The 23,987-nt window shown below is 52.2% G+C and overlaps 1 protein-coding gene across 1 annotated transcript; it reads left to right on the top strand.

Moving 5' to 3' along the window:
- The first annotated feature begins 5,701 nt into the window (after positions 1-5,701).
- SCARA3 (scavenger receptor class A member 3) lies at positions 5,702-19,846 on the top strand. The gene is made up of 5 exons (XM_012807708.2): positions 5,702-5,900; positions 7,057-7,176; positions 11,976-12,074; positions 13,269-14,312; positions 19,294-19,846. The coding sequence occupies exons 1-5, from the start codon at positions 5,702-5,704 to the stop codon at positions 19,731-19,733; spliced, it is 1,902 nt and encodes a 633-aa protein (XP_012663162.2). The 3' UTR covers positions 19,734-19,846.
- The last annotated feature ends 4,141 nt before the right edge of the window (positions 19,847-23,987 follow it).

Here is a 23,987-nt window from a genome sequence, read left to right as displayed (position 1 = left end):
GCACAGGGACACGTGAAGGTCATAGAAGGGAAGGGGGATGCCCTGCGAGAGAGAGTATAGGGCTGAGGGTGGTCAGAGGTGACAGCAGGGACCAAGAAAACTGGTGATGCCCACCCCTCCCACAGCACTGAATCTTTGGGGTTCAGGGGAGCAGAGGAGGCACAAAGCTTGAGATCAGCGTGCGTGTGATGGGGGTCTGCTGTGTTGAGTGAACAGCCTGGGTTCTCGCCTCAAATGGAGGCGTTGAAGGAGCCCTTGAAGGAGCGTTTAGAAATGTGTTTTGTCATCACGACCAGGGATTGCTGCCAGCACACAGATAGCAAGTCCAGGATGCTAAATGACTGTCTAGGGTGAGTAGACGCCATCTGAGGAAGAATTGGGCCAAGGTCAATAGGATCCCTATTAGAAAAACCCGGGGCAAAGAAAACGGAGAAAGTCACTTAGGAGAAAGAGGGTTTAGGCTAACAGGGGATTTACCCACAGCCTCTGTGGTCACTGAGAACACAGCAGGAGACACGGGGGAATCCGGGCAGAGCTGGCAGGAATGGGAGAGGACCCTGTCTCAGAGGAGCAGATATGGCTTTCGGGGTGCAAGAGTATGAGAATCTCAAAATGAGTTGAGCACTGGAAGAAACTGCTAGAGCCAGGGAGGCAGACCAGGGCGACTTGTAAAACAGGAGGATGTGAGCAGAAAGGACCAGATGCCTTAGAGTTGAGTGGGGCAGACAGATTCCCAACGATCGTAGACAAACCCACAAAGGAAGCCCGTGGGGTGTGTGGCAGGAGGACTCTAATAAAATCAATTTTGCAACCTTAATTATAGCATTCTCCAATCTTAAACTATAGCTATTCTGTACTTTAAATATAGCTCCTGAGAAGACTCTGAAATCTTCATTTTTACTGACCCAATTGGCTGTTTTGAAAACCCACTCTGTGAACTCTGCCGAAGATAATCATCAAAATATGTTCCTTGAGGTGCCCAAAGAAAGACCTTTTATTCAATTCCTCGAATCCCTCCCTCTTGCTAACTCGGATGGAAGAAGGCAGGCCCAGAAAAGCGAAAGAGTCAACCAACTCCACATTTTTGGTCAACCAAAAGAAAGCTGGCGTGGGGAACCACAGTTGAGTTAGAAGTTGGTTAACAGGTCCGGGCCGTTTTCCATCCCCAGTGGGAGAGATGAACCAGCGGCAGCCAGTGTGCCCTGCACACACCTTCCAGCAAACTTGCTACGTGGCTCTGGGGGAGCAGAGGTTTTCAAAACCAAACCAAAAGAGAGTAATTCTTCCTCTGTGTCTGTGCTTCTGATGTTTGAGTTAGATATTAGGACCTAAGGGAAGAGGAACAGAGGCCCTTTCAAATCTCCTATGATGCCACTATCATGGATCTGGGCTAGCAATTCTGGCCTTCAAATGCTACTTGATTTTTTTATTTTATTTTTTTTTTTGAGACAGAATCTCAAACTCTTGCCTTGGGTAGAGTGCCATGGTGTCACAACTCACAGCGACCTCAAACTCATGGGCTTAAGTAGTTCTCTTGCCTCAGCCTCCCAAGTAGCTGAGGAGGGCTATTTTTTGGTTATAGTTGTCATTGTTGTTTGGTGGACCCGGGCTGAATTTGAACCCGCCAGCTCCGGTGCATGCGTCCGGTGCCCTAGCTGTGTGAGCTACAGGCGCCAAGCCTTGACATTTGTTTTCTTTTAAAGACACTGCCTGCAATTTGGATAGTGATGGCTGCAGGAAGAATGAGGTCTGGTGTGATGCAGGCAGGAACCAGAGCCCTGTCCCTATCTCAACAGACCACAGGCTGGCAGGATTGTAAGGCCATGAGCCAGGACAACAATGGGAAAAAAACAGAGCCTTCCTGTACCCCATGTCCAGACAAGAGCCTCTTGAGCTTTAAGAGAGGACTAGCAAACCCCTTGCTCTCGTTCTGGGAAGGGGTGGAAAAGCAGAATCTAAACTGTGCTGCCCCCGCCTCCCCATCCAGTTCGTTCCTTTGCAGGTCAAACACGAGATCTGCTGTGCTCATGTTGCCTCTACTGCTCTGAGCCTTTGCAACCTCAGCACTCTCCAGCACCCCCCAGCCGTGGAGAACTCTCAGGTAGATTTAAGGCACATTATAAGTCATTAATCTTCACTTTTTGATAAAAATGAGCTTCCGATTGAAAGGGTTGGAAACCCACTGTGCAGTCGCCTGTGCTGGATGAGTGGAGGGTGTCTCCCCGAGCCCTGGAGGTAGCAAACCGCTGGGAGGCTCCGGGTGTGTAAGCAGACGTCAGGCCTGCCTTGTCCCAGCTCCGTGGGCCCTCTCAGCCAGGAATGTGGAGCTCTGCGGGGTACACTTGTGTGCACATTTGCCTCTTGCTACAGATTCCTGGACTTTTAGGAAGTGCCAGCCAGCTGGCAGGTCACTTAACCTCTCTAAGCCTTTGTAACATGAATTATACAGCGGACTTAAAAATTCCCTTCCCACTCTCCCAGGCTGTGGTTCTCTGTCCCTAAAACCACTTTGGAAGCCTGGGGCACCCAGTGCCATCATTTGCTGCCGAAGTCAGGGAAATAGGGAAAGAAGAAGGAAGGACATTCTCGTCCCATCTTTACGGACTCGGGGGGGGGGGCAGTGCCGGGGCGAGCACAGATTCTTGTCTATCGGTCACCCTCTAATCTGTCACCGCTCCGTGTTTTCAGCCAAGGTTTTTCATTCTCCATGTCTGTTTCTTCATTTATACCCTGCCCAGAGCAAGCTCGGTGTAATGTGAACACAATGAGCTTGTGCTTACAGAGGGCTGGGTTTATAAAGGCCTCACAAATGCTTTGGATTATGTTCTCTTTAAGTGTACAAGGCTAAAGGGGGCGGGGGTGTTACAACATTCCAGACATAGGTAAAGCAGGGGTCCCCAGGGTCTGGGCGCAGCCCTGGAGAACAGGAAATGCAAGGGATTAAGGAGAGAAGATGGAGCTGAGATGTCAGTGAAGGGAAGATGGCCCAACACTCAGAGCCTCTGTTCTAGAGAGATCAGGGATCCACGCTGGCAGCCGTCACTTCCCTTCCCATGGGCCACTCTGTGTGGTGCCAAAAAGCAGTCATTACTAATTCCCACTGGCCGCATATTATTAATTTGGAGGGGTCTCATTGGGACAGCAGGTTATGACAAAGCTGTGTGCTTTTTGACGGGGTGTTGCTAAAGGTCAATGTCAGCCTTGCTTGATTTAAATCATCCCAGATTCCCTGCAAAGGCTATAAACAGCGAAGTGATGAAATTGACCCTGGAGCCAGAACAGGGAGGAGGCCCTGTCTCTGGGGAGGAAGAGGAGCACCATCAAGGGATGGGGGAAGGTGAGGAACAGGGCCTGGACGGCGTCTGGCTAAGGATTGGCAGGAGCATCCCCCCAGAGGGCAGTGGTTATAAATCCCTCAGCCCGCAGCGTGGCTCTGATGGGATCCTCTGGGGGTTAGAGACCACAGCTAGCAGAGTAAGATTTTGATCAGGCGGACACAAAAGGCACCAAAGAACTCCAGCTGCCTCACCCAGGCAGTCATTTATGGGAAAGAGACTGTAATCCTGGTAGCCACCCAGGCCAAGTTATCCTTGTAAACTGCTGGCAGATTGCTGATGGGACAGTGGCCCAAGGCACAGGGGTGAGCTGGGAAGGGTGATTTCTTAGGGAGGGAGGGAGGAAGGAAAGGAGGGAGGGAGGAAGGAAATTAATTACATTAGGAGCTGAAATTAGACAGGTCAACAACATAGAAGCCGGGGACCAAGAATCTAGAGTCTTGGGTACATGAGGATTATGAGGGGAGGGGTGGGCAGAAGGCTGTGACTGGCACAAGGAGGGCAGCTGGACCAGAGACCTATCTGACAGGACATATGGTCCTCTAGATCTTTTAAATGTGGCCTTTTGACTATGACCAAATATCTTTTTTTTTGACAGAGTCTCACTATGTTGCTCTCAGTAGAGTGCTGTAGCGTCACAGCTCACAGCAACTTCAAACTCTTGGGCTTAAGTGATTCTCTTGCCTCAGCCTCCCAGGTAGCTGGGGCTATAGGTGCCCGCCACAATGCCCGGCTATTTTTTGTTGTTGTTGCAGTTGTTGTTGTTTAGCTGGGTTCGAACCTGCCAGCCTTGGTGTATGTGGCCTGCGCCCTGCCCACTGAGCTACGGGTGCCCAGCCTAAAGCCAAATTTCATAGACCAAATCCTTTGGTTAATAGGGGTGCAGCACAGCAAGATGAAGCTTTTCTTGCCTCCTTTGGTGCTTAAAAGAACCATCCTAAAATCAGAAGGCCACAGGTTTCCCACTGCTGGAAGGTGCCCCTCCCAGGCTGCTGTCATGCTGTGCAGCCTAAGACAGGCATTCTGGTCATTTTGGCCCCACGTCTTTTGACTGGTCATAGCCTCCTACTGAGGGGTATGTGTCATTCCTGTCACTACAGATTGTGACTGTCACTCCAGGAGGTTAGCTTGTTGAAAACAGGGTGTAAGAGGCCTGGGGGGTGAGGTGGGGAGGAATCTGTCTGCCAGGGAGCTGGCACAAACCTGATGTCTTCAGAGACTCTAGACAAGGAGAAAAGGGCCAAGCTAGGTAAACATGGACGTGCCCTCCTATGGGTCTAGTATGGGTCTAGGGTCCCAGGAGCTGTGTGCACATGTGGGTGATCCAAGCTAAGATATCAAACTGCAGTGGTCCCAGAAGGGGACAAATGCCCTGGTTAGTGCAATCCAGACCATCTCTCATTTCTTTTTTTTTTTTTTTTTTGAGACAGAGCCTCAAGCTGTCCCCCTGGGTAGAGTGTCGTGGCATCTCAGCTCACAGCAACCTCCAACTCCTGGGCTCAAGCGAATCTCTTGCCTCCGCCTCCCAAGTAGCTGGGACCACAGGCGCCCGCCACAACGCCCGGCTATTTTTTGGTTGCAGCCGTCATTGTTGTTTGGCTGGTCCGGGCTGGGGATTCGAACCCGCCACCTTAGGTGTACGTGGCTGGCGCCTTAGCCGGTTGAGCTATAGGCGCTGAGCCCCATCTCTCATTTCTTAAACACCCCTCCAGGATTTGGCTCGGCCAGCCATATTTTAGGGGTCTTTCTCTTCATTGTTTGTAAAAGACCAGGATTTACAGGGAGGAGGAGGTGTGAGGTGTCTGGGAACTGGAGCACTCTACTGAATGAGGTCATTTAGGTCTTATTTGGGGACCAGGTGCTCCAGAGAACACACAATGGGATCGGCCTTCAGACCTGAGACCTGCTCTTCTCACGGTTCCCTGGATGCCCTGGCAGGTCCTGGGTGTGCCAGTGCGAGGCACAGGTCTGTGCCCATCCCGTGTCCTCCCACTGCTGGCTCCCTCCTCTCCACAGCCCCTGGTGCTGGGCTGGATGCAGAGTCTCAGTGGAGAATATGCTGGGACCACATTCAACCCCATCCCTGGAGAACAGGAATTCTGCTTTGGTTCCCAAGTGTCAGGGAATGGAAGGACGCTGAGCCACACCAAGCAACCAGCTCTTATGTCTTCTTATCCCACCCCCAGGGGTCTAAGCAGCTACAGATAGAGTAGACTGCTGAGCTGGCCTGTGCGTCTTTCTCGGCTCGTGGGAGATGGGGAACTCTCCTTACACAGACAGGTGGGAAATCCCAGCTCCTCAGCCACTTGATTCTCACACCTGTCCCCCCCTTTTGCAGCTTTCATCAGCTCACTTGGCTTGGACCCATGGGTGGGGGTGGGCATGGGCTGTGGGGACCAATAGATGAATGGGCAGCTGGAGAAGGATGGTGTGGTCTGGGGTCTGACAGCACTGGCCCCATCACAGTGAGGTCAGCTGGTGGTGACGGAGATGCCTTGTGCGTTACGGAAGAGGAACTGGCTGGTGAAGACGAGGACATGCCGACCTTTCCATGCGCCCAGCAGGGTAAGGGCCCTGGGGGCTGTGCCATCTCCTCTCTGGGCTGGGGGCCTCCCTGCCTGTCCTTTCCTCACTGCTTCCTGGGAGTGAAAGGGGAGATACACAGCCCTGGGCTACACAGTAAGGGAGAAGTCAAAGTTTGCCCCAAGTGCCATCCGCCTCCAGGGTTCCTCCTAAGTCCTGTCAGGGACTTCTGCTACCTCCTCTATCCAGACACTCTGTCCCCAGAGCCTGTCTTCTATCTGGCCCAGACTGTCCTCTCCATCATGTCCAATGCCGCCTGAACTTTCTGTTCAGAGTGGGGCCTCTCCACGGCCCCCAGCGTAGATCAGAGCATCACTCTCAACCTTGGCTGTATGCTGTAATCATCCAGGGATGCCTGGGACCAACTGCAGAAGTCCTGATTTCTTTCGGCCAGAGTGTGGCCTGGATGTCAGGGCTTATAAGTGCTCCTGGTACTCAGTATGTAGCCCAGGCTGAGCTCGCCCCAGGAATTTCACAGCTGGGCCATCGCTGCATTCCTGCTGGCCCCCAGCCACCTGCCAGAGCATCCAGGGACACCTGGCACCTTCCTTCCTCCACACCAGCAACCCGGCTGGTGGACTGAGCCATTCGTTTGGTTTCTAGGAGAACTGCTGGTTATTGCTAAGTTTGACGAGTATTGACCAACCTTCTGGTTTGCCCAGAACTGAGGAGTTTCCCGGGGTGTGTGACTTTTCAGTTTTAAAAACTGAGACAGTCTCAACAAACCATCCTGGGCTACCCTATATACTAAGGCATTCCTATGCCAGGAGACTTTCAGTGCTAAAACCCAGAAAAGCCTGGCAAAATAGGACAAGTTTGTCACCCAGTGGTGCAGCGGACTGGCTGTCCCATCCTGGATCATCAGCAGGGCCAGTGTAGAGGGAAGAGGGGCCTCCCCACCCCAGGGGCTGAGCAGAGATGCCATAGAATGGGGGTGGGGATGTGCTTTGAAGACCCCGCCTTGATCTCCTCTATTCCAGAAAGTGCTAGCACCTAGAGAAAGTGGCAAGTTAGGGGGTAAGTTCGAATGAGGATTAAGGACAACTCCCTTTCTGAGCCTGATTTGAAACATGGAACTGCCCCTCCAGCCTGGGCCTCTGACCTGAGCCCCTGCCCTCTTTTGTACCCCCCACCCCAGGCCGGCCAGGGCCCCGCTGCAGCCGCTGCCAGAAGAACCTGTCACTGCACACGTCGGTGAGGATCCTTTACCTCTTCCTGGCCCTGCTCCTGGTGGCTGTGGCCGTGCTGGCCTCTCTGGGTGAGTCCAGGCCTTTCGAGCTACAGGGGACTGTGTGATCAGGGCTCAGGCACCTAGAACTCCCTTGCAAAGACAAACACTGGACATGTGTAGCCCAGGGCCCTGAACCAGCATCTTTCTGGCTGAGGAGACTTAATGCCCAGTCTGAACTGTGAAGACTGCTACAAATTAGCCATATATCCTAGAGCAAAGCATTCCCTACCCAGGACCTTTATTCTCCCATTGGTAAAATGAGACAATAGGACCAGCTCTGCATTAGAGTCACCGGGGAGCTTAGGTGTGGTTCTTCTCATATGCGCTACAGTTGATATGGCTGCAGTAGCTGACCCTAGTGACATAGCATGCAGCCAGATTCAGGTAACTTCTGCCTTCTGGATGCTAACAGATTATGTAATCCAGGGGTCCTCAAACATTTTAAACAGGGGGCCAGTTCACTGTCCCTCAGACCATTGGAGGGCCGGACTGCAGGCCCCGGGACGAGTTGGCTGCTAAGCAGGACAGGCAGCGGCGGCAAAAACACCTGGTGGGCTGGATAAATGTCCCCCATGGGCTGTAGTTTGAGGATGCCTGATGTAATCGGACTAAACAAATTGGGTAGTGTCTCACTGCAATCCCATAGCCTCAGACTTGGAAAATCCAGGCTTCGGTATGTTGGTTTGTTCCCACCTACTAGATATTAGAGACAAGGCCTGGAATGGGGAGGGGCAATTGAGTCACCAGGGGTGGCCCTGGCTCTTGGTGCCAACCATGAGAGGGCCACCTTGCTGAGAGGGGCACCTGGGCCTGGCTGGAGGTGTTCAGTAACTGGCTTTCTTGGCCAACATATTAATGATTTGAATAGACACAAGTCATCTTCCAGTAATCTGGAGGCGTGAATTAATCCGGCATAAGGCACGTGCTTGTTGTTGGTGGAGGGAACACTGAGAACAGCTTCTCATCATCAAAGGGAGTGGTTCTCCCCACGCGGGGGAGGGGGGTATGGGAATACCAGTGCCAGACCCAGACCCTGTGCACACCAGGAGAATTAAAGCATCGTCTCTGCACAGGACACAGCCTTAATCATTCGCAAAAGCTCTTCAGCAGATTCCAATGTGTAGCTGGTTTTGCCAGCTGTGGATTGCAGGACTGTCCGAGCTCCCCGCCCTGTCTAGTTCAGCTTTTCTCTGCTGAATCACTTCACAAGATTTGACCTTTCAAACAGTAGCCAGAATCTCAGGCCAGAGAAGGAGACGAGCCACAGCCCAGCAATCAAAGGCAACAAACTGGCTGTGGTAGAAGCTGTAAACTGGTTCCTGGTCACCCCCTTCAGGACCTCAGCCAGCGGCACCCTGGGGACGGAGCTATCAACAAAGCTCCAGCAGCCACGGGCTCGAGCCTGGAACAGAGCGTAGGCACTGAAGCATTTCAGAAGGGACAACAGAGGCCTAGGTGCCGTTATGTACATGATGCCCCTGGGTGTTCTTGGCAGCTGACCCCACTCCTCACTTGAGGGAGCAGATCTGGGAAGGTGACATGATTTGCCCTAAGACCCAGGATGAATAATCAGAGTGTCAGAGGACTAGGGGCGAGGTGTGCATGTCCAGTGAATCAAGGGAGACTTTTAGGTTTCTTTTTGCATTTTCGCCTCCAGCTTGGGAATCCCACATCACTGGGACAGTGTTGGCACCATCCTGTCCTGATTGGTTAAGTGCCCGGTTTTTACTGAATGAATGACTAGATTTATGAGCATGTATTTGCATACGCGCATGTGTGCAAATAGCCCCGGTCAATGCTTTACAATCAGGACTGTGACCAAAGTCCAGAGGTTTGGGCAAAGTCGATGTTAGGAGCCCACTGTATTCATGTGATCAAGTATTTTTTGCATGCATACTGTAGGCCGAGAACTGCCCTAGTCACTGGGCGGTATACTGCTTCATGAAACACAGGCCCTGCCTCTGTGGAGTTTACAGTCCAGAGCTGGATTTGGCAAATTTTTTTCTGTAAAGTTTGTCATGTAAAGTCTACATTGAAATGTAAACATTTTCAGCTTTGCAGGTCACCGATTATCTTCGTTACAACCAAACTCTGCCATTTACAGAGTGAAAGCAGCCGCAGTAGTAAGAAAATGAATGGGGGTCGCTGTTCCGGGTGAAACAGGCCTTGGGCTAGACTTGAGCTGCAGGCTGTGATTTGCCAACCCCCCTTCTAGAACAGTAATCTATGGATTTTTCCAACAGCGCACCCCATAAGTAAAAAATTGATTTTAAAAATGTAAATGGATTGGTGGACAGGTAAAAGAGATGGACGGATATAGAATAAATACAGCAGAATGCTAATTGTAGAATGCAGGTGATAAGTACGCACAGTGCAAGCTCTTTTGATTATTCTGTTTCTTAGAAAATTGTTACAAAAAACTTTATAAGCTCACAGCTCCAAAAATCCCTATTTACTTATACAATATATGTGCATTCTCTTCACTATATTGTACACATTATAAAATACAATTTTAAAAGGATGAGAAGAATAAGGTCTAAAAAGTGAGGAAAATGGCTAAACAAACAAATTATATAATTACTAGTCACGAAATGCACAATGAAGAAACAAACGGGGTAAACAAATTCTAGTGGGTGAGCCCGTAGCTATTGGCTTAAGAGCAGACCTCACGTGGTGTTAGAACAGGACTCCAAGGCAGTCAGTCTCTCCGGAAGTCTGTTCCTCCATCTGTGTCTTAATTGGAGGGAGGGTCAAGTGGAATAATAACTATTCTACACTGTAAAGTGCTGGTCTCATGTAACAGCATGCGATTGTTCCTAGGCCCTCTGCACATGTTGCTGCTACTAATTAAGTAAATTGATAGTGCTCAGATGTATGAGGTTAACTAGAGCCCAGAGACTCCAAATCATTTGAAGTAATAGAATTTTGGAGCTGATAAGAGCCTTAGAATTTTCTAGCTCTACACTTTCACTTCATGGGTGATTAAACGGAGCTCTGGAAAGGTTAATTGACTTAGCCAAAGTCACCAACAAATTTGACGCAAGCTAAGACTAGCAGCGGTGTTACCCATCTCTCTTGGTGACACTTTGCACTTGACATTCAGAGGATTAGTGAGGGACATCTTGCTGACCCTCAGTCAACCCATGGTCTCCTTTCTCTACAAAGCCTGTCCAGGCACCTTTGGAGAAAACCAGAAAACCAGATGTCTTGCTGTAACCACTGGCCAGCATGACCCCCTTAGTAAGGTACGAGGCTGCCCATGGGGTGTAAACCAGAATAACTTCTTTTGGGTGGCAGTTTGGCAACTTGTATTAAGAATTTCAGAAATGTTAATGCCCTTGGGCCCAATTCTAGCAATTTATCCTAAGAGGGTCATCCTGTATACACAGCTATCATCTGTAAGGATTATTTCGAGGATCAAGCATTACTCATTTATATATCAAATTTTAGTTATAAGCTCAGGAGAGAAGGTACTTTAAGTGTCCCCAACACAAGGGGTTTTTATATAACTGCTGTGTCATCTACACAGAATGTGATGCAGACATGATTTTAAAGTGATTTAAACATCCATGGAAAAATGTCCATCAGACGATACCAACAAAGCAAAAGAAAACAGATGAGATGTTCAGAGCTTCCTAATTTTGCTGTGATTTTCTAAAAAATATACATGGCCACCTCTTATCCAAGGTTTCAGTTACCTGAGGTCAACCGACTATATTATGGCTCCATGACTTACGGTCAGAAGGTCAGTAGTGACCTAACAGTGTCATGATGCCTACATCATCACCTCATGTTATCACAAGAAGAATGAGTACAGTACAAGGAGATACTCTGAAAGAGAGCAAATACATGGATATAACTTTCATTAGAGTATAGTGTCATAATCGTATTTTTTTTTTACCATAAGCTATTGTCATTAATCTCTTACTGGGCCTACTGCCTACTTTATCAATTAAACTTTATCTTAGTTATGTTATATATGGTATAATACATAGTATATATAGGGTTTGGTACTGTCCTCACTTTCAGGCGTTCCCTCTTTCCCAGGACAAGGAGGACTTCTATATATATCTATTTTTTTTTTTCCTGACAGAATCTCACTCTATTACCTAGGGATCATAGCTCACAGCAACCTCAAACTCTTGTGCTCAAGCAATCCTCTTGCCTCAGTCTCCCGCGTAGCTTGGTCTATAGGTACCCACCACAATGCCTGTCTAGTTTTTCCATTTTTAGTAGAAACGGAGTCTCACTCTTTCTCAGGCTGGTCTTGAACTCCTGAGCTTAAAGGATCCACCTGCCTCAGCCTCCGAGAGTGCTAAGATTATAGGCGTGAGCCAAGATGCCCACCTATATAGATGTAGGTGAAGAATGGTTCTCAAGGGCGGCACCTGTGGCTTAAAGGAATAAGGCACCGGCCCCATATGCCACAGGTGGTGGGTTCAAACCCAGCCCTGGCCAAAAAAAAAAAAAAAAGAATGGTTCTCGATGTAAGCAAGACAATAAGAAATATATGAAGATACTGAAGGCCATAATCTCTGGGTGGTAGGATTAAGAATAATTTTTATTTTCTGTTTTATATATTTTTTATTTTTTCCTATTCTAACCAACGATCAGGTCCTATTTCTAAATTTCTAAACTCTAGGGTGGGAGGTGCCTTATTATTTTTAAAAGGGCCTTAAGTCGAACTCAGTCCGTAGGAAGTCCAGTAGCAGAAAGGTGAATGGTTTGGGTTCCAGAAGGGCTGATAAAAACGCCGTCTCAACAAACCGTGGCTGTTTCTCTGAACTCAGACCTGCCCCAGACTCTCATCTGTTTTTCCCCTACAGTTTTCAGGAAAGTGGACTCTCTCTCAGAAGATCTGTCCTTGGCCCAGTCCATTTACGAGAGGAAGCTTGTGTCGATGGAGGAGAATCTTCGGGGACTGGGTGAGTGGGTGTGCTGGGTGGCGTAAAGGAGGTACCAATTAGCTTGGGTCAAGTATGCCCTCCTTGGGCCAGGGTGCCCAGAGCAGGGCAGCCCTCACCAGCTTTCCAGGCCCAAGAGAAGGAAGTCCTGGCCCTCTGCTCCCCTTTCCAGCTCGTTTATTTTCAGTGGAAGAGGCTGCTACCTTGGGATATACCCAGGGTTGAGGCACGGAGTCCCATGTGGGGCACAGACCTAGCCAGAGCCTACGGGCAGAAAAGGAAGCTAAGTATAGTCCATTCCCAAATTATCCTTGAAATGATGAGTTTCAAGACCTTCCAAACCTCCTGACTGGTCAGCCCTTTCCCATCGCTGCCTGAAGACGGGCCACAATTTGTGGTGCTTTTAACCTCCTGCTTTAACAAGGAACATGCTAAAAAGAAGGGACAGAGCAGCAGTACTAAGGGGGTTTAGAGCCGGTCTGCTCTGATGCAAATAGAATATTCCAGTCTGGCACTAACTCACTCAGTGCTATTTGGCAAGCCACTTCCCGGTGCTTCCGTTTTTCACGCACTATGGGTGAAAATCCCTGCACACCTTCCCTGCAAGCTTATTGTGAGACGGTAACAGATTTAAAACCACAGTATTTGGAGAAATCTTTAAACGAAGTTTAAACGGGAGGTTCGTGACTGTCTCAGAAAAGTTAGGAAGATATATTGTTGAGAATTTGGTGGTGAGATAGCGGAAGGGTCCCAAATCCTACATTTCAGATCACAGTCAAGACTTTTGCTAACAATGAGATCCCCTGGGGACAGCAAGGGCTTTTCTTTTCTTTCTTTTCTTTCTTTCTCTTTTTAGAGACATAGTCTCACTTTGTCGCCCTTGGTAGAGTGCTGTAGCATCACAGCTCACAGCAACCTCTTGGGCTTAGGCGATTCTCTTGCCTCAGCCTCCCAAGTAGCTGGGACTACAGGTGCCTGCCACAACGCCCAGCTATTTTTGATTGCAGTTGTCATTGTTGTTCAGCAGGCCCAGGCTGGGTTTGAACCCGCCAGCCTGGGTGCATGTGGCCGGCACCCTACTCACTAGCAGGACTTAGGGAAGGAAGAGTGGTTGGGAAGCCACTTGCCAATTCACTGTACTCTGAAATTATTTAAAGAAGAACCGTAGAACCGTGACCTTGCAGCATCTCAAACTGTTGTCTCTTTCTCCTGAAGATCCGAAAGCCCTGGACAACTGTTCTTTCTGCCACGAAGCTGGGCAACTGGGGCTAGAGATCCAAAAACTGCAGGAGGAGCTGGAGGGGATTCAGAAGATGCTCCTGGCCCAGGAGGCTCAGCTGGCCCAGACCTCTCGGGCCCATGAACTGCTGTCTACCACCAGCAGTCAGATCTCCCAGGAGATGGGCAGCTGTTCCTTCTCCATCCACCAGGTCAACCAGTCTCTGGGGTTCTTCCTGGCCCAGGTGAGGGGCTGGCAGGCCACCACAGGCAACCTGGACCTCTCTCTGAAGGACCTCACCCAGGAGTGCTATGATGTCAAGGCTGCTGTGCACCAGATCAACTTCACTGTGGGGCAGACGTCCGACTGGATCCACGGGATTCAGCGCAAGACGGACGAGGAGACCCTGACCCTCCAGAAGATCGTCACGGACTGGCAGAACTACACCCGGCTCTTCAGCGGCCTGCGCACCACTTCCACCAAGACGGGGGAGGCGGTCAAGAACATCCAAGCGGCGCTGGGCTCCTCCTCACAGCGCATCAGCCAGAACTCGGAGAGCATGCACGACCTGGTGCTGCAGGTCATGGGCTTGCAGCTGCAGCTGGACAACATCTCGTCCTTCCTGGACGACCACGAAGAGAGCATGCACGATCTCCAGTACCACACCCGCTACGCCCAGAACCGCACCGCAGAGAGGTTCGAGTCCCTGGAGGGACGCATGGCATCGCATGAGATCGAAATCGGCACCATCTTCACCAACATCAACGCCACCGACAACCACGTGCACAGCATGCTCAAGTACCTGGACGACGTGCGGCTGTCCTGCACGCTGGGCTTCCACACGCACGCCGAGGAGCTCTACTACCTGAACAAGTCCGTCTCCCTCATGCTGGGCACCACGGACCTGCTCCGGGAGCGCTTCGGCCTGCTCAGCGCCCGGCTGGACTTCAATGTCCGGAACCTCTCCATGATCGTGGAGGAGATGAAGGCCGTGGACACGCAGCATGGAGAAATCCTTCGCAATGTCACCATCGTCCGAGGTAAGTGTCAGAGGGATCTAGGCAGGACTGCCACGGAGCTGCCACTGGGTAGGCCTTGGTGATCTTGCCAGACACCTGGTTTTAGGTGAAATGCTGATGGGCCAACACAATCCTACAGCAAATGCCTAGAGCAATGGGCAGCTTTAAGAAACGTCTTTGCAAGTCTTTTTTGTAAAGGTCTTTATGGCTTCTGACTTTGCCTATCATACTAATCTGGAATTTTATACATGCATTTCTTTAATTGGTTCCACATAGACACACGGAACTTGTCTTTTGGAAATTCTCCTCTTTGCTTCTTCCTCCCCCGCCCTCCTTAGTCCTCTCAGCCACCCAATCCCTTGCCCCTTGGAGGCTGCTGCTCTGATGTGCTCTTTTCCCCATCCCCCACCTGTCCTTCTCATCTCCAGAGAAGCAGAACCAATAGTGTGCCCACAGGCCACAGTTTGGGCACCCCTGAAAGGATGTCCTATGGAAGGGATCATTATGAAGCTAAATTGCTAGTGGCCTGGACTCCTAGCAGAGTGCTTGGGCCTTGGATGGTACTCAAGAAATCTCTGCTCAGTGAATGCATAAGTAAAACATGATCACAGGGAGGAAGCCCAGGACGTGCAAGACGCAAGGGAATTAAGTCTGCAAACTCACTGTTCCGTAAGCACCACCTTTCTTTGGCTTCTCAGCCTCTCTGCTCAAACCAGTTACAGATTCACAAATGCCTTGAGAGGAAGAGCTACAAAGGATGTCATCAGGCTCACCCCACTGAGTCCCCTTTTCCCTGGGATCCCCCAAAGCCTTCAGAGAGATGTTTTGCCCTTTTTTCCAAAAGTTCTGTCTGTTCTCAGTGGGAGGTTTAGTCTTTTTTTTTTTTTTTTTTTGAGACAGGAGCCTCAAGCTGTCCCCCTGGGTAGAGTGCCATGACATCTCAGCTCACAGCAACCTCCAACTCCTGGGCTCAAGCGAGTCTCCTGCCTCCGCCTCCCAAGTAGCTGGGACCACAGGGGCCCACCACAACGCCCGGCTATTTTTTGGTTGCAGCCGTCATTGTTGTTTGGCGGGCCCGGCGGGCTGGATTCGAACCCGCCACCTTGGGTGTATGTGGCTGGCGCCTTAGCCACTTGAGCCACAGGCGCCGAGCCGGTTTAGTCTTTTATAAACTAGTCCATCACAGGCAGAGGTGGGGCACATTTCCAGAGCTTCTCAGGTGACAACAACCGGGCCAGTGTTGTCACTGAGGAGAGGGAGCCTGGGATCCAGCCACCCAATTTGCTAATACTGAAGCTGGAACTCAACCTGGGTGCCTGATGTCCAAGCCAGTGTGCCTCTCATGGCACCAGGCCAGTCCCCTGGTTTATTTCCCTCTGTCCTTGTGAGCTAGCTGGTGGCCTCTGGCCATGATGTGTGCAGGCTCTATACCACCCCACCTGTCAATGGGCAGTGTTGGTGCCTGAGACACAGTGTACTCTGCCCACCCACAGCCCCTCCCTGCCTGAGTGCAGACAGCAGAGTAAGCCACCCCACAGGTCCCAGACATGGAGTCAGCTGTGGCTGGACCCTAATGGGCTGGAGAGCCTGATTACAGCCTGTGACTTCCTGAGTAATCACGGTCTTCCAGACTCCAGGGTACACTGGACCTTCTCCCGCCCCCACTGCTCAGGCCCCCTCCTTGGCCTGAGACATCACCCCCTGCTCAGAGTGGCCATCAGCCCTCCCTCCTCTGCCCTTCACTCTGCCAATGGGTCAGGGGGCATACCATCCTGGAGGGCACCATGGTCATCCTCCACCCACGTTCCCTCCCCCGCAGCTGACCACTAAACTACAGCTGTTGACATGCTTTCTGGCCAGACTAGGTCATGCCCAGTTCTCCTGCCGACCGCATGACTCATGGCTAGACCACAGGGACAGGCGGGGCTTTGGTCACCTGAGGAAGACACTCTTCCAAAGTCCCCCTCTGCTCCATGGGAACTCTCAGTGCTCTTAGAGGGTTCAGGGTCCCTCCCCTCCTCCAGGAGGCAGCAGGACCTGAGGCTCCGGCTGTAGGAGGGTTAGAGAGGCTCAGGAGTCCCAGGTGTGGTGCGATCAGCAGCACAGACAGGAGCATGAGTCTCAGGGGCTCTTGTCTGACTCCATCTCCATCCCTGACCAAGCAAGTCACCCCCTTCTGCACCATGATTCTCATCTGTGAAGTGAGGGGACAACTTCCTGCCAGGAACATAGCAGTAGAGAAATGTTGACAAGTGTTGGCTGTTTTCATGGTCCTTTCTTCTCCTATGGGAGACTCAAGAAGGCAGGCCACACCAGCTAACACGTGGGCCACCCAGACACCCAGCATGATGCAGGCTCCGTCCGCTGGCCTGTGTCATGGGCAGCAGAGGCAGGCATCTCTCTGCAGCACAGGCCTCCTCTCAAAGGCCTATGACATGCAGACAGGCCCTGATGGCACCAGCTACGATCTCACAGCTGTCTCCGGGGACACACACAGGTTCTCACAGATGGGGCCAGCAGTAGAAGGCACAGCCAGGAGTTGGGGGATAGTGGACATGGAGAGAGGGGCATCCCTTCTCCTTACATCCTCCCTCCCCTCACTCAGGGCTGCAGCCCCTGGGCAACGAAGTGGGTGGTGTGATCAAGGCTTCTGTACCAGCGTCCACCAGCAGCATATGGGGGTGCTGGGCCCTCTCTCTAGGGAAAGATGCCAAAAGCTTTCCCACAAAGATGGGGCCTCTATCTCTGTCTTTGTCCCTGGGAGTCCCAGGAAGAAAGTGAGGGGTCTTCAGTTGGGCCTGGGGGCAGGGCAGCCATCCTTGTCCAGATGAGATTTCCCAGCCTTTTCCAGAGTGGAGGCTGGAGATGGGGACTGTGGACTCATTCCCCAAAGGGCAAGAGTGGAGAGAAGGACCCAGGGGGCCAAGGCATCTGCAAGGGCTTGCCCTGTAGGGAGGGAGTGGCAGTGTGGGGTCATGGAGCCGTAGGGACCACTGGAAACTAAGTGTTGCCCTTAGTACTGTAAGAAACTGGAGTTCTGGGCTGGCGAGAGGGGCTTGCCCAGTGGTGCTCTCCATGGCCTTGCAAGGCCTCTCCACCTCTGAATATTTCTCTGCTTCTCCAAACCCTGCCCAGACCAGAGGCCAGGAGCAGAGCAGGGGTGAAAACAGATGCTGTGGCTTTGCCAGTTCCCAGCACGTCCTGCCAGGGTGGGGAGGCAGGCCCTGAGTGGATACCAGCCTACACCTTCCGGTGTGTTGCCCTGGCCTTCTGGCTTCTCCAAGGCCAGGCTGCTGCCAACACGGCCAGCCACCCCTCACCCTGGCCAGCTCACTGAAGAATCTGAGCCCCTGCTGCAGGCATGCCACGTGAGCTGATGCAGGGCCATGGCCCCACCCCGGGAGGTGGGCATGGGCAGGCGGTGGCTGGAAACTTCCCAGAAGGTCTTCGTTGGCTCTGTAGGAGCTGACTGTGGGCTCTGGTGTCCAATTTAGATCATAGTAGAGGACAGTATTCACTGACACTCTCTTTCACTCAGAAATACTCCAGGAGGAGACGGAGGAGTGACAGCAGAGATGGGGGAACATGGGACGGGGAGAGCCAAATGCTCTGGAGCTGAATTATGGCACTTCAGGGAGCCCCTGCCCCAGAGGCCCACCTGGGCTCCAATTTCTGCCCAGGAAGGCATCAAGCTGTCTCTTCAGCTTCAGCTGCCTCCTCTGGGAGATGAAAGAATTGGACAAGGTCCCGTGGAGCTCAAAAACTCCAGGATTCGATTGCAAATTGGGTTGATTAAACAGCAGAGCTCTCAGGAGGACCAGGGCCTGAGTGTCAGAATTCATCTTCCAGCCCAGCCCTGGCGCGCACAGCTCCTGGCAGCCCCACCCACTGATCCCTCGCTCAGGCCACTGAAGAAAGCCAGGTCCACGCTGTGCCCATGAAGGCTAAAGCTGTTGTTTTCCACCACTCCTGTCCTCATGGGGCCAGGTGGCTCTCTTCCCTCCGTGCCCCTAATGTGTGCTAACATGCTTGAGCATCATGGGCACTTCCATTGTGTCCTCAGAGCTGGCACAGCTCTGAGAGGTGCAGACCCTTAGACCTGCACAGCTAGAGGGCGTAAGGTCATCTGACACCTGACATGGACACAGGGCAGGGCTCCTAAGGAAGGGCCATATCTTCATCTCCATGTCTCCTGGACCCAGGCCCTTAGCAGGGTCCACAATTGCTTGGTGAACCACCTTCTCCCGGCATGCAGAGAGAGCCCCCAGCTGCACAATGGGCTCCGTGCTCTCACCATCTTCCAGGGCTCCCCCGTCTAGCAGGGCTCCTTGTGTTTGCTTTCCCTGCACTGTGACTTCTCTTTCTATGTGTCAACTACAAGGTCAGAAAGTAGAAGCCTTGAGAGCCAGAGAGGCTAGAATGGTCCAGGGGGGCTTCCTAGAGGGGTTGCCCTTGTTCTGGGCCGTCACCACACCTGCTCACACTGGGCCGCACCTGCTGCTCACGGCTTTTTGGCTTTCCTTCCATGTCCCCTGGCTCCACTTTGTTCCCAGAAACCTGGGGGGTCATGGGGGTGGGCAGGGAGAGAGGGCAGCAGGCATAGGCCATGAGGAGGTGGAGGAGGCCAGACCCACCTCAAGTTGGGACTGACAACTGTGGACAACCGGGGCCTCTCCCTGGAATGATCCGCTCTCTCAGTCCTCACCTTGGGTGCATGACCCCAGTCCCAGAGCTGTGGACTATTCTCAAAGTCAGAATACTATGGGAATGCCACGCACAGGCCTTGTGCTGGACGCCGACACATGTTGTCACACAGAATCTGCTGTTCTCATCCCTGAAGGTCCCCAAATGCTAAACCAACACACAGGAGCCAGCAGTCAGCCTGTGATCCCCAAGCCCAGAGGTGTGGCCTGGGCTTATCTTCTGTCTGACCCTCTGTGGTAGGCCTTGGGCAGGCTCCCCTCCCAGACTGACCTCTCCCACTTTCTCTCTCCAATCCCAGGTGCCCCCGGCCCTCCAGGACCAAGAGGACTCAAAGGCGATGTGGGCGTGAAAGGGCCTGCTGGTGGCCGAGGACCTAAAGGCGACCGTGGTGGCTTGGGACCCCCAGGACCCCAGGGTCCTCAGGGGCACCCCGGAGAGGCTGGACCTATGGGAGAGGAGGGGCCGATTGGCCCTCGGGGATTCCCAGGCCTCAAAGGCTCAAAGGGCAGCTTTGGAACTGGAGGGCCAAGAGGACCACCAGGCCCCAAAGGGGATGTGGGGCCCCCAGGGCCAGAGGGGCCCCCTGGGTCCCCAGGGCCACAGGGGCCTCAGGGAAAACCAGGGATTGCAGGGAAGACAGGTTCCCCAGGCCAGAGGGGGGCCGTGGGGCCTAAGGGTGAGCCAGGGATCCAGGGTCCACCTGGCCTCCCCGGGCCCCCAGGCCCACCAGGAAGTTAGAGTGCCTACTGAGGAGGGTCGCTGGCCCACACACGGCCACACAGGGTGCCAGAGGGGGCTCAGCTTGAGCGTCCCAGAAAGCCTCTCCAACAGACAATTATGATTCTTCTATTCTGAGGAGGGGGTCCCCCAGGGATGATCCTGCAGCTTTGTGCTCCCCCATAGTGACTGTACCATAGGAAAGCAGCCCCCTACACATGCACACACAGGTGCACACCTGCACATACACATATATACACACACGCCTGCACTTACACAGTCACACGCACACACACTTGCCCAGCTGTTCACATACATGCACTCAGGCTTACAAGTACAACACACACACATGTGCACACCTGCACAAACACGCACACATGTGCACAGCTGTACACACACATGCGCTCATGCTTATAAGCACACACACACACATGTGCACACCGGCACAAACATGTTTGCACACGTGCATAGCTGCACACACATGCACTCACACAGACACGCCCACACATGCACACACATACATACATGCACATGTGCACATGACACGCACAGTGTCCTCCTGGCTGGGGGGCTGCCTGGCCCCCCTGGCTGAGTAGGAGGAAAGGGCAGAAGGAGCCCCTTTCCCTGTGACTGAGCCTGCCAGGGAGGTGGCTACCTCGGGGGGGGGGGGTGGAAATGTCCTGTGTTCATCTCTGGTGACCAGTGTCTTCACACCCATGCTGACCAGCAACTTCCCGGGTTCCTCTTGGCTGGAAAGCCCATGGAGACCTCTGCAGGGCATTGTAGTCAAAACTCCAGAGATGAGGTGGATTTGGAAACCTTAAGTTCCTCCCCATAATGGTGGAGTCCGTGGGGCCAGTGAGGCCACCAGGGCCAGTGTTCTCAGGCTTTGCCCACTGTGTGCCTGAGAAGTTCACCATGTTCTTTTCAAACGTCCAGAAAACTCCTTACTTCATCCCTGCCTCTGTCTCTCCGGAATGGCCTGGACAGAATCTAAGCAGGAGTTTCATCTGTGTGGGGAGACTGTAGGCACTGGAACATTCTGCCTGCGTGTTCCCCGGGAGCTGGAGGCAGCAGGCAGAGGCAGGCAGGGTGGAGGTGGGGGATTCTCTCTGCATAACTGCCTCCCTTGCCCCCCTACCCCAGGCTGGCCTGTGCCCCAGGACCCAGAGTGGCCTGAGCCCTCTCTGCGTGCAGCCAGTGGAACTAGGAGTTGGAGGGGTCTGGACATGCACAAGAGGCCCTCTCAGCCACCACCCTCAGCCCCTGCCAACTTCCTGTGCACACTGGCAGAAAGGGGTGCTAGGAAGTCACCACACTGGGTGAAGGCCTCCCTTTGGCCACACTTGCTATAACCTACCCTGCCTTTGTGTTCAGACAGACTCAGACCAGCCCTGGGGCAGGGCATGGAGCTATCTCCTCCCCAACACAGAAGCAGAGGCCAGCCCTTCCCCACTCAAAGGCTTCCTGCCACCTTCCTTACTGTCCTGGACGTGCAACTGGTTTGCACTGCCTGCCCCGTGGCCATGTAACACCTGTCTACATACGATAATATCATGCGACATACTATTACTGACTCAGTAAAGAGCTGTTTCCAGGACAGGGGTGTCTTCCGGTCCTTTTTGTCCGACCTGGGGTCATGATGCCTTCAGGGCCCCTCTTCACACTGGCCTCTGTCTAGGGAACCAGTGACAAGCTTCCCCTAGAAATTCAGTCCCACTGTGGGGTCATGTCTAAAGCCCTAGCCTCTCCTTCCACTCTGCCAGGAGCTCACAGTGGCCTGTGGGGCCAGGGACCCAGAGCATCTGAGGACACTTCTCCCAGAGATAGGAAGCAGGCAGTTAACAGCTAGCTCTATGGAAACGTGGTGGCTCTGTAAGACAACATCTGGGCAATACCTCCTGCTTCCCACCTTTGTCTCTAAGACAATAATCTAGACAGAGACCAAGCCAGACCTGCCCCATTAGGCTCTTCAAGAAACGAGATGGCCGGGCTCCTGTTAGTTAGCCAGGATCTGCTCCAGGAAGACTTTCAAGTCACAGCAGCCTCCTTGCTAATAAAACATGGCCCCGTGCGAGCCCTGGCCGTGTTTTGCTTTTTTAGGGAGGGAGGAGAGAAGTGCTTAGTCTAGGAAGTGAACGAAGAGGTAGGAGAATGAGGGTGGCTGAATGAAGCCATCACACGTGGACCTTGCCACTTTCTCCATGGTACGTCCCACCAACACCTAAGTGGTTTGGGGCACTGAGTTCAGTGTTATAGGCCTTACAGAGTGAACGAGGCCTACAGCACCTCTCATAAGGGAGAAGAGAACATGGGGACAGCGGGAAACCTGGGTCCCTTGTCGAACCTGCAGGAAACTTGAACTCCTCATCCACTTAAGTGGACAGAGAGCACTGTCAGAGGCAGCAAGGGGCTCCCTGAGGGCTGGGCCAGGTCCGCTGGAACAGGAAGAGCCTGAGCACGAAGATAGTCAGTGTCCTGGGATCAAAGTCCAGAAAGGTTTGATCTGGGATCAATTCCAAGGGATTCATTTGGGGCCAGAATAAGACAAGCCCACAGGATCAAAAGCCGAGGAAACTTGAGAACATGTAACCAAAGACACTAAAATCTCATAAGAGTCCTAGATAATTGCCACAAACTAGTCCCTGGCCATGTGGTTTAAGGGCATCAGGTTGATTTCAGGGCACAGGGTGGAGGCAGAACCATTGAGCCCACCCATGCATCACGGACGTGCCCTACCAAGGAAATGAGGAGGGGCATTCACGACGAGGGTGCAGCTGCAGAAAGTGAGGCCCGTCTGGGCCCCTGGTTACCGGATGTGAAAAACCATCCACATCTAAAGCTCCTGTCCTCGCAGAGTGCTGACAGGTCTCCCCTCTCCTGTTTCTTGGTGGTCACTGGTCCCTCCTGGCTGCACTTTAATCTCTTCCTTGCCCAGCACCTCCTGTGTGCACAAGGCCCATCAGAATGGGACCACTACTTGTCATCACTACACCCAGCCTAGGAGAGCAATCCAATTGCTGACTCCTTAGGCCAGGGGTCTACCCTAGTCCAATGAGCTATGACCTCAAAGGGAAAGGAAAAGACAGGAAGTGTAAAATTAGGGACACCAGAGTGACTGTGACTAGGGCTGAAGCTGGAGATGAAATCTGTGGCAAGTGCTGAAGATAGAGGAGAAACAATAACAACAGCCAACACCAGTGAGGAGTTACTGTGCTGCAGAACATCCCTGTTAGCACTTGACAGGTAGTGACTCATTTAATCTCCACTGCAATTTACAGTAATCCAGGATTATCCCTATTTTACGGACGGTTTATTTAGAGAGATTAATTAACTTTCCAAAGTCACAGAAATGATGAGTGTTTAGACATACCTGGTGTTGCAGCTCAGCCCTCCAGCAAGTCACCTAACTGCTCTGTGCTTCTGGTTCCTCTCCTGTAAAACAGGGATCATAATTGTACCTACTCCGGGGCTATTGGCCAATTGCCCGACATGTTAGTCTGCTCAGGCTACCATAACAAAATACCACAGACTCCTGTGGTCTGAACCACAGAATTTTATTTCCTCACAGTGCTGGAGGCTGGAAGTCCAAGATCAAGGTGCTCGTCCAGGTTTGCCCATGGGGGGCCTTCCCCTTCTGTCCTCATGTAGCAGGAGGAGAGAGAGAAAGTTCTCTTTCTTTGTTTCTTTGTATAATGCCACAGTCCTATGGTTTTAGAGCCCCACCCTTGACCTTGTTTAATCTTAATTACCTCCTAAAGCATCTGATATCTTCAGATATAGTCTATTACATTGGGGATTGAGGCTTTCGAGTCATGACGGCAACCTCAAACTCTTGGGCTCAAGCGATCCTCTTGCCTCAGCCTCCCAAGTAGCTGGGACTACAGGCACCCGCCACAATGCCCGGCTATTTTTTTTAGAGATGGGATCTCATTCTTGCACCGGCCTTCGTCTCCCAGAGTGAGGCTCTAACATATGAATTTCTTAGAAACAGTCAGTCCAGAGCACCTGACAATGGACAACACTCTGTAAACATCAGCCATTATCATGACAATTCTTGTCATATTGACCTTGAGCTTCTTGAATCACAGTGGCTGTCTGCCATTCTCCTCTGCAGGTGAGTAGTCAGAACAGGAGTCCCTGCAATCTCCTAGACCCACAGTCCCTGTGTTGTGAGAATAGGGAGGGACCGGGTAAGTTCCTAGGTTCAGGCCTTTTACTTTTTTTTTTTTTTTTTGAAACGGAGCCTCAAGCTATCCCCCTGGGTAGAGTGCC

The sequence above is a fragment of the Otolemur garnettii genome, unplaced genomic scaffold (assembly GCF_000181295.1).
Source record: "Otolemur garnettii isolate 467f Iridium unplaced genomic scaffold, OtoGar3 scaffold00074, whole genome shotgun sequence".
NCBI classification, from domain to species: domain Eukaryota; kingdom Metazoa; phylum Chordata; class Mammalia; order Primates; family Galagidae; genus Otolemur; species Otolemur garnettii.
The sequence above is the reverse complement of the archived record's forward strand: the minus strand, read 5'-3'. Positions and strand labels throughout refer to the sequence as shown.